Source organism: Gadus macrocephalus, chromosome 17, assembly GCF_031168955.1.
Source record: "Gadus macrocephalus chromosome 17, ASM3116895v1".
Classification (NCBI taxonomy): domain Eukaryota; kingdom Metazoa; phylum Chordata; class Actinopteri; order Gadiformes; family Gadidae; genus Gadus; species Gadus macrocephalus.
Window position 1 is genome coordinate 13,572,151 of NC_082398.1, and position 10,731 is coordinate 13,582,881.

At 50.4% G+C, this 10,731-nt stretch overlaps 1 protein-coding gene across 1 annotated transcript; it reads right to left on the minus strand.

Annotated features, from left to right (window-relative positions):
* Positions 1-274: 274 nt before the first annotated feature.
* LOC132445696 (NACHT and WD repeat domain-containing protein 2) lies at positions 275-8,664 on the minus strand. Its single transcript, XM_060035811.1, has 3 exons — positions 8,661-8,664; positions 7,516-8,105; positions 275-5,318 (listed from the first exon to the last, which is right to left on the minus strand). Exons 1-3 carry the CDS (start codon positions 8,662-8,664, stop codon positions 1,422-1,424), a joined length of 4,491 nt encoding a protein of 1,496 aa, XP_059891794.1. The 3' UTR covers positions 275-1,421.
* Positions 8,665-10,731: the final 2,067 nt, after the last annotated feature.

Genomic DNA, 10,731 nt, shown 5'->3' on the forward strand with positions numbered 1-10,731 from the left:
TTCGTTTTTTATATGAATAGGAACTCGTAATGTATGATGATGAATATTTATCGATGTAGAACTAAACCACCAAAACAAGCTAGCAAACATGCTAGTACTAGCAAGATACAGCTCCAGCGATCATGACCAACTCCACAAATGTTGTCACAATAAACCTTTATTTGAGCATTTTTTTCATGCCAATTCATGACATTTTAAGTGCTTATTTCTACACATGTGGATGTTTAAAGCTGTCGATGTAGTAAGTGTGTGTGTGTGTGTGTGTGTGTGTGTGTGTGTGTGTGTGTGTGTGTGTGTGTGTGTGTGTAAGAGAGAGAGAGAGAGAGAGAGAGAGCCTTTTATCACTTCACACTTTTTTTCTAGATCATTTTCTATTTCATGTGATGTTAAAGTGTACATAAAGTCAACTTTTTGTGACTGATTTAATGGATTGTGGCTAAGATATATAAGACAATAATCAGACTTCTTCTACTTAATATGTTTAATACCAAGCCCAACTCAACGCTCGTTCTAAAGTAAGAACACTGGTTATATGCATATGTAGTATGCTCTGTAAACTCTACCATACGGTTATTCATAGCCTTGGAAAATGCAGGTACTTCCACTTTCATATGTAAATGTAAGCAAATAATTAATAGATAATGATCATAGGAAAAAAAAATCCATTGACACAATTGGAATAATTTTTCAATATAATGATCATTTCGGTTTTAATTTTACCATGATGAACCATGTATTTTGTTCTGTGTAGGTTTTGTGTATGTTGTGTTTACAAATTCCCTGCATTTTCATAATTCTTGTAATCTAATATGCACATAATATAACATTTCTATTCCAGGCACTCACTTTGATTGCATTAAGCACAACATAACAATTTTAAGGAGTTGCACAAAACTGCAGCAGCCATTAAAAGATATGTACAAGTATTCATTGTTCTTCTTTTTTTTACCATACCAACTGATGTAAATACAAACATACAAACTTAAATATACCTGTGGTGACCACATTATGGCTTAATGTGCACAATGTGAACTAGATCAAAATGTTCAAAGTAGAATGGTGGAATTCACTGGAATGGCTTTGGACATGTTTAGCCACGACATTTGAATCATAACTTCAAATGCTGAAAGGGCACAAAATGGCAAAGGAATACCACAAACAATTTTTTTTTTTTTTCAAAAGATACAAACAAAAAACCCCAAGATTTAATTGAACAGTCTTCAAGTGTAACACATGAAATAATATAATTACATCAAGTTGGAAGTCAAGCAATATATGACAAATGCAGCGGTAATTGTGTTCAACCTAGAAACTACCCAGCGGGCTGAAAATCTGCAGCGGACATACTTGGCTGTAAACAGGGAACCCTACAACTCCATCGACCTTCACATTAATCACATCCCTCGCCATTATCCATCTCTTCACTGCAGCAACTCGCTCTTCTTGGAGGGAGCTATGGTCTCGGCCTCGCCAGAGTCTGACACGTTGATAGGACTGTCCCTCGAGAAGATCTCTGTGGACTCCCTCCAGATGCAGTCAGCGATCGTCTTAAAAGAGTGGTTTCCGCACTTGGGGCGCACTTTCTGCGAGGCGTTGTTGACTATCTGTCGGCTGTTAGAGGTGGCGATCTTGATCTTGAGCGCAGCGTCCACACGGTCCACCACCGTGTACGTGCCAATGCTGCCGTCCTCGAAGCCGATGATTATGTTGAGCGCGCGCTGGGAAAGGCAGAGATAGGTGGGCGTCTTGTAAAGCGAACACGTGCCGATGCTTTTGCCGTCGGCCAAGCGCATCACGATCAGGTTGGAGACCACGCCAGCCTCGTCGTCTTCGTCACTGTTGTGGAAGCAGATGTACACCAGGTATCGGCCGTCTCGGGAGAGCTTCTGTCGCCATATCATGCCAGCGGCGTGGACCAGTCTCAGCTTCCCACTGTGAAGGTCCAGGACGTTGATGTTTTCGTCGCCCTTGGAGACGATACCTAATTTCCCATTGGGTGAAATCTGGAAGTCTTCTAGGTTCTTAAGGAAGTTGGTCGGCAACTGGACCCTCCTGCAGACAGATTCGTCCGCCACGCTCCAAATGAAGACGGTCTCTGTAGATGTTATGAACACCACACAATCAGGACAGTCGGGAATGAGCTTGAAGTTGATAATGGTGATGCCATCGTCGCAGACAAACTTCTTTGACACGCTGCCTGACCAGAGGCTTACGGCCAGGAGTTTGTTCTTCGTTGTTCCCACAAGGAAAGTGTTGGCAGTGGTGATCAGTGCATTCTGGAGGGTGACTAAGATGTTGCACACCTTATGCCCGGTGGCCAACCTCCAGACCCTGGAGGCGTTCTGCTCGCAGAGGGACACAACAAACTGGTCGTTGTGGGTGATCAGGAGCTGAGATATCCTCTGCCCATTGATGCGGAAGATATTCTCTCCAGTGCCGGTCTGCCAGATGTACTGGCAGCACTTGTCATCTGAAGTAACCATGAGATCCCCTGAGGAGGTCAGGACACAGTTCTCCACGATGCCCTCGTGCTTGAAGATGGTTTCGATGAAGCCTGTGTTGAAGTTCCACTTGTGGATTGCCTCTGAACCATCCATGGTAAACACATAGTCTTCCCTGCCGGACAACTGCAGTGTCTGGATCTTCTTTCCTGTTTTATCGATGTTGGACATGGCTGTGATGATATCAATGTCCCAGACTGAGAGCACTCCGCTACTGGCTACAGAAAGGAGCAGATTGTGGTGGGTAGACTTTATTAGTTTGACAATAGCCCCCGAGATCTCGATCAAACTGGCCATGCATTGTCCACTGTCTCTCCGCCACACAAAGATGGAGGAGGTGTTCTCCATGGAGGCCACGATGCTCTGGCCGTTCTTGGAGAGAACAGCGGCCACAAAAAGCTCTGTACGTTTGGCTTTGAACTTCTCCACCATCTTCCATAGCTTGGTGTCCAGGACCTCAATGCTCATGGACTTGCAGATGAGAATCGAGCGCTGGTCCTCAGACAACTCAATGCTCACCACTTCGCTCTCATCCCCTCGGCAATCGTAATCCTCCATCAACCTTGGGTTATTGATGTCTTTGGTGTTCCAAACCGAAAGACTGCCTTCGTTGTCAACCATCACCATCTGGTTGATGGTGTCAAGAACAAGGATGGACTTGACAAAGCCCCCGGAAAACTCAGATGTCACTGTGGCTAACTTATCGCCGTTCCCTAGATGAAAGATGGTCGCACTGTTAAGGTACTGACCACAGAAGGCATACATCCCATCGGGAGAGCATTGCACACAGGTGACCTCATACCAGCAATGGAACTGGTAGAGCGGCCAACCGTAAAGCAGGTCAATCACATTGACCTCTTTGCTGGCCTCAAGCCAGGCCAAGGCATGATGGCTGGACAAGGTGAAACCATTAATGAACGCCACGTCACCAGCAACACCGCCATGCTTGGACCCCTTGATTTCAACCTCAGACAGAAGGCAGGACTTGTGATTATCATAGATGAGCAATGTGTTTTTGGTTGTGGCTACTACCAGGTACTTCTCATCCGTGGTTAGCCGGATGCCAAGCACCACGGATCTGGCCGTGTCGATCTGTCTCAGGAGTTGTCTGCTCTCCACGTCCCAGGTGCTTATGGACCCATCCTCCAAGGCTACCAGAACAATGTTTGGGGCAAGGGTGGGCAGGATCTCGACGATCTGCATGTAGCTGGAGCAGAGGGGAAGTCTCTCCGGACTGTAGGTGACGTCCATTGAGGAATGCAGCGGCACAATGGAGCAGTACTTGGGGCCATCTTTGTCACACTCCAGCAGAAGGTGTCTTAGCTTTGGAAGAGAGGTGACCACCGGCAGGAGTCTTTGCTGCAGCTCGGCGGACAAAGAAGCAGGGCTCTTCATCACTTTCAACTTAACGCTACGGAGAGTAGTGGCCAAGAACTTGAGCTCCTTCTCTTGAGAGTAACTGTAGGCCAGGTCGATGTCTGTGAGTGCCTTTTCAAACTGACCAATTTTGATCATGGTGTAGAGCCAGCTGAAGTTCATGATCACCCCGAACATGAGGTCGTCTGTGCGGCCGCTCCTGCTGAGGTGGTAGACCAGCTCCGTCATCTTCCTGTGGTTAACGAAGAAGATGTCCGGCTCTAGGAGGTTGCACTGGAACACCCAAGGCTGCTCTGGGGTCTGCCTGTCATAGGAGTATTTGTCCGAGGACGTTTTCTCATGGGACGGCTGTTGGTGTGGGTTCTTGTGATGCGAAATGTTCAGGGAAGTGAAGTGGTTGTTGTCGTAGGTGAAGATCTTCTTCCTGCCTCCCGACCACGCCCCCAGGAAGTACTCTGCGAGGAGACTGTGCATTTGATGGACGTCCTCCTCGTTGCTGAGGTACAGCTTCTGAGCGATGAGGTGGAGGTGCCTGTTGGCCCAGACCATGAGCGTGACGTTTCGCACCTGCCGCTCCACCAGGTATCCCTCCAGCTCCTCTCTGATCCTGGCAATCAGGTCGTAGGAGATCCTCAGGGGGTTCTTGAGGTACGATGCCACGATGACGTCGCCGAGGACGATGTTGTCCAGTGAAAGAATGTCTTCAAGCTCCAGCTCCGTTAGCCCTGCCTTGGCCATGGTGATGTAGCCCAGCGCTCTGAAGACGAACCGCTGGCCCAGCTTGTTCTCGACAGAGTAGAAGAGCTTCTCGATGCTCTCGTGCACCGTGGAGCACAGGGACCTGTCATCCACGTCCTTGTGGGACCTCCAGTGGACCACCTCTCTGTAGATGAGGTTGACGAACATGGGTAAGGTGCACTTGGCGAGGGCCTCGTTGACGTAGATCTGCTGCCCCGACGTGACTTTCCTCCTCACCCTGAGCAGCTGCTGCTTGAGCGTCTGGCTGCAGACCTTCCGATCCCGCTGGATGAGCTCCACGTAGCGCCCTTCGTCGTGGATGAGGTGCCTGAGCTTCTGCAGGATGCCGTGCTTGTTGGGCAAGGTGGAGACCACGACGCGCACCGTCCTCGGCAGGTGGGCGGGGAACCACCACAGCTTGCGGGCCTCGTCAGCATCAGAGAGCTGCTCCAGGGCGTCCAGGATGATCACCAGCGGCCGATGGAAGGAGGCCTCGGCCAGGAGGTTGACCAGGAGCTCCCTCATCTCCTGGATCTTGGTGGGCAGGAAGTGGATCAGGCATCGGTAGTTGATGGCGATCTGCTCGCAGATACTCTGCAGGAGGGTGCGGAGGTCCATGGAGACCTGGGTGGAGCCGATGAAGCGGACGATGACCACCGGGTCAGTCTCAGGGCCCATCTCTGTCTGCAGCCAGGAGTAGGCCTGAGGGAACAGAGGCAGATAGACGCAAGGAGTGAGGACCAAGGCGGAGCTCAATGGGGACTGAATACATATTTGGTCATATGGGTGAACAAGTAAGACCTAAGACAACATGCAAACATGTCATAGGCATAAACCGGATAGTGGATAGGGGGTTTGACTAAGTTAAAAGCACATTGTCGTCTATCAAATGTCATGTTATTGAGGTGTAGCTCCAATTCTGGACCCATGCCAATAACGCCACAATGAGGCTGGGGCTAGAACCAGTAACCCCGTTTGTTTGGAGAATGGATGGTGTTGAGATGGCTACCCCACGCACCCAGTCACTTAAAATGAATCTCATGGACCAGGCTGATGTGATTATATGCCTGAAATAAAGTGCACTTCTGTAATCTGTCTTGAACAGTCACCTTCTGTCAACACTGTCAATGTTCTAGGGCCCAATATAGAAGACACAGGAGCAAATCAAACATTCAGAATGAACATATATCCTCTCACACTTACACACGGTGTTCCCAATGAAAAAGAGGTCTGGCAACGCAGACAGAATCTCAAAGGGAAAGTAGACTCGTATAAAATTCAGAGCAAATGAGCTAACATTTGTATTCAGGCAGTCTCTAATCCTGTCCATGAAGCATGAATAGTTGATTAGCAGTCATCCTATGTGGTCATCGTGCTTAAATACCAAATACATTTCATCTGCTATCAATTCTATAATTCTCTCCGTCGGTGCATACTATTCAAACTGTGCTCTTTCTCTCTCTCGTTTATCTGTGTGTGTGTGTGTGTGTGTGTGTGTGTGTGTGTGTGTGTGTGTGTGTGTGTGTGTGTGTGTGTGTGTGTGTGTGTGTGTGTGTGTGTGTGTGTGTGTGTGAAGCAGGATATCTGATCAATGTGTGCCGCTCCATGTGTTTTATTTTGCGTTTCATTCTTACACTCCGCTCTCCCGGACCCGGGGGGAACACCCAGGCCTGCCTTAATGAGAGCGTTAGCCCTTGTTGAGGGTTGATCCGTTTTACACACACGCACACATACACATGAGCAGGCAGGCACACTCCCTCGCACACAGGGGATAACAGGAAATGACAGGCCGGAACATCCTGCTGCAGTGTTGACTTAGAGCTGCACATTGTCAGGTGTGTTTAACCCGTGAGTCTGAGGGCCTTGACGGAGCACAAACAAGAACGAGACAGGGAAAGATCATCACGCTCAAATACTATCAGCACGATGGCTGGGTCGGAGAAGTATCTCTTGAAACCTCACTCCTGGTGCCACTCCTTGTGATCGGGTGTGCATCACACCCGATCACAAGGAGTGGCACCAGGAGTGACCCTCCGTCCTCAGAACAGGAAGTCTTGGCTGAGCGCTGGCCAGCAGATGGCGGTTTCCCCCGAGGCTGAGGCAGAACGGGGAGGCCCTGTCGCTGGCGGAGCCGCTGAAGCAGAATTGGGTCAGAGAGCTCGTGAGCTGAGCTGACAGGACCCAGGCGGGCTGCCCCGTCTGATCAAAAGCACCAGGGCTGGCTTCTGCTAGGCGCGTTCACAGGGAAATGCATGCAAATGACCAAATGTACGCCCCGCAATGCAAATGACTTTTTCCCGCAAACATGCATTGATGATCACACTCATGGGATGGGTCCGCACATGGCAAGAACCATATACCAACCATGAACCATAGGGTGGAACCGTGAACATAGGGTGGAACCGGGAACATAGGGTGGAACCGGGAACATAGGGTGGAACCATGGACCATAGGGTGGAACCGTGAACATAGGGTGGAACCGTGAACATAGGGTGGAAATGGAAGCATAGGGGGGAACCGTGACGGCTGAACTCGTAACACGTTGTGTGGCTGAAGTGGGGGGATTTGCAGTGGTCTGAGAACACTTTTGGTGGGGTAATAGCATTGAGACTAGCCCAGTGTTGACATAAAGTAAACACAACGGGGACTTTTGGGAAGTCACGCACAGACCAACCCAAAAAATGTGATCTGGGTGACACCTTAAATATACACAGACGCACACATATACACTGTTTGTGTGTGTGTGTGTGTGTGTGTGTGTGTGTGTGTGTGTGTGTGTGTGTGTGTGTGTGTGTGTGTGTGTGTGTGTGTGTGTGTGTGTGTGTGTGTGTGTGCGTGTGTGTGCGTGCGTGTGTGTGCGTGCACACACACGCTCCAAAAGCCCCCGCGCCCCCCTCACCTGCCTGGCCACCTCGGCCAGCAGCAGGGTCTTCCCGGTGCAGGGCCCGCCGTGCACCACCAGGGGGCTCATGCGGCCCCCCTGGGCGGGCAGCAGGTAGTCCAGCACGCCGTCCAGGGGCTCGCTGCGGTGCTGGTACAGGGCGGCGTGCGTCTGGCACAGCGAGGTGTGCTGCAGCAGCTCGTCGTACAGCGGCTCCGTCTCGGCGTCCAGGTTCTGCTGCACGGTGGCCTGGATGATGTCCACCATGTCCTCGTAGAACTGCTTGCACAGGCCCTCCACGTAGTGGCTCTCCACCTCCTGTGAGTAGCCCAGCTTCATGTCGCAGTGCGTGACGGAGGAGTACACGCGCAGCTTGGACGCCGCCACCACCGTGGGGATGAACTCGTCCCGCACCTTCAGTAGCCGCTCGTGGGCCTCCTGGTTCCTCATGACGCGCTCGGGCCCCGGCACCGTGTCCATGTAGCGCGCCATCTCCGGCAGCTTGGCGAAGCGCTCGAAGGCGGCGATCTTGCGGATGTAGCACACGCACTTGCGCAGGAAGGCGGGCGTCTGCTTGCCCAGCGCGAAGTCCAGCTCGTCCTCCAGGGCTGTGGGGGAGGGAGAGAGAGGGTTAGCTAGCCCAGCTCATCCTCCAGGGCTGTGGGGGAGGGAGAGAGAGGGTTAGCTAGCCCAGCTCGTCCTCCAGGGCTGGGGGGGGGAGAGGGAGAGAGGGGTTAGCTAGCCCAGCTCGTCCTCCAGGGCTGGGGGGGGGGGGGGAGAGGGAGAGAGAGGGTTAGCTAGCCCAGCTCGTCCTCCAGGGCTGGGGGAGAGGGAGAGAGAGGGTTAGCTAGCCCAGCTCGTCCTCCAGGGCTGGGGGGGGGAGAGGGAGAGAGAGGGTTAGCTAGCCCAGCTCGTCCTCCAGGGCTGGGGGGGGGAGAGGGAGAGAGAGGGTTAGCTAGCCCAGCTCGTCCTCCAGGGCTGGGGGGGGGAGAGAGAGGAGCCGGGTTATAGGAGCTGCTCGGAGCTGATGGGAACCGTTGGAAACTGGTGAGCCATGACCTGGATTTAGGTGCTTTGCTGATGGTCAGAATCTGACATTGGAGATTGTTGAAGTGCAATTCCGGCGAAAATGTAACCCAATTTCTCTGTTTTGGCATGTATACCCATCAAATAAGCTCTCCAGATACTTTTTTCATTGAAATCAAGTATAAAGTTTGCCCGGCGCAATGTTTTGCCTCCATGTTATTGGTTAGGGGCACTGCAAACGCTTCTTAATTTTAACCACTAATATTGCTCAAAACAGCACCAAACCTCTGCAGTAGCATGATTAGGGTCCCCCTACACATAAAACGAAGCATCAACAACTTAGTTAGCGTACCGGGAGTTTATTTAAAAAGACTGTTTTCCAAGTCCGTGCCTTACCGGTAAGTCCATGTTTCCAGGAAGTCCACAGAGGTCGATTACCTGCTACCGTAAATAATATAATAGAGACGCAAACAAATTTAAACAGCCAAGTATCAAGAGGGGAGATTGTTGACGCCTCTATTAAATTATTTACAGTATTAAAAAGTATCTGAAGGGTTTATTTGACGGGAATACATGCCAAAACAAAGACCCTGGGAATAATTTTCACGAAATTACACTTTAAATACTGCAATGCTTTTGGAGCTGACATGCCACCTTCCAAGGAAGGAAGGTGGCATGTTATCCCCATTGTTACGACCCATGGCAACATTTGGGTCTTTTACTGGTACCGTTGTAGTGTTTGAGCGATGTAGTGTCTGAGAAGCTTAACCTGATCCCGGATGTGGAAATAAACCTTCGCCTAGACGAAGCTCCACACACCCACACACACTGTGGCGGTAAACTATTGGTGTCTGAGAAGCTTAATCCTCTCTCCGAAGCAGAGATCAAAATAACCTGCTGCCCTGACGGACTTCCACAGAACCCCACACACCTGGCCTCATTCATTAACTGGTTGCAGAGACCAACGAAAACATTCCTCCTGAATACTCTCAATATCTGTCTAATTTTAGTCACAGTGACAAACTGGCAGGATGTTGACGATCATATATGTCATATACCACGTTTAAAACAAAGGATTACAGTTTTGGATTCACTGGCCCTTTTTCATGGACGGGAACCATCTACCCAACATCAGACAAATTAGGCAAAAATAATCGCCCTTTTATCACAGGGGTCCAAGGGAAATCTAAAATAGGACGACATGTCTGATTAATTGGATCAGAAGGATGTATGAATAATAGAATTGGATTGGGGTCGGTGTGGGTGTGCATATGTGTATCTGTGTGCGTTTGTATATGTGTGTGTGTGTGTGTGCGTGTGTGTGTGTGTGTGTGTATGTATGTGTGTTTGTGTGTGTTTATGTTGGTGTGTGTGTTTGTGTGTAAATGTGTGTGTGTGTGTGTGTGTGTGTGTGTGTGTGTGTGTGTGTGTGTGTGTGTGTGTGTGTGTGTGTGTGTGTGTGTGTGTGTGTGTGTGTGTGTGTGGGGGGGGGGGGGGGACCAGCTTCCACCTGTTGTTTAGAGCTGGCCAGTAAACAGGTTGAAGGCCCAGTCCTCTCTCACTCCGTCTGCCTCTCTCACTCCCTCTGTCCTCTCTCTCTCTCTCTCTCTCTCTCTCTCTCTCTCTCTCTCTCTCTCTCTCTCTCTCTCTCTCTCTCTCTCTCTCTCCGGCTCTCTCTCTCCCTCCCTCTGCCTCTCTGTCTCTCCCTCTCTGTCTCTCTCTCTCTCTCTCTCTCTGTCTCTCTCTCTCTCCCTCTCTCCCTCCCTCTGCCTCTCTCTCCCTCTCTGTCTCTCTCTCTCTCTCTCTCTGTCTCTCTCTCTCTCCCTCTCTCCCTCCCTCTGCCTCTCTCTCTCTCTCTCTCTCTCTCTCTCTCTCTCTCTCTCTCTCTCTCTCTCTCTCTCTCTCTCTCTCTCTCTCTCTCTCTCTCTCTCTCTCTCTCTCTCTCTCTCTCTCTCTCTCTCTCTCTCTCTCTCCCTCTGCCTCTCTGTCTCTGTCTCTCTCTCTCTCTCCCTCTCTCTCTTCCTCTGTCTCTCTGGATGACTTCATAGCCGTTGCTGGAGGCGATGTACTTCCTGTTTAGCGACATCGGCAAATCTTTGTGATCTGCCATTCGTTGCACTCGCCCACTTCCTCCTATGTCGTTTTTTTACGTGAGGCAGTTCACAATGGCTGATTTTGTTGAACACTTGGCAAAGAGGAATTTTATTC

Excerpts from the sequence above, each read along its gene's own strand:
- LOC132445696 (XM_060035811.1), bottom strand. Across the intron at positions 5,319-7,515 it reads TGGCCGAGGTGGCCAGGCAG|GCCTACTCCTGGCTGCAGAC; the intron begins GTGAGGGGGGCG and ends CTGTTCCCTCAG.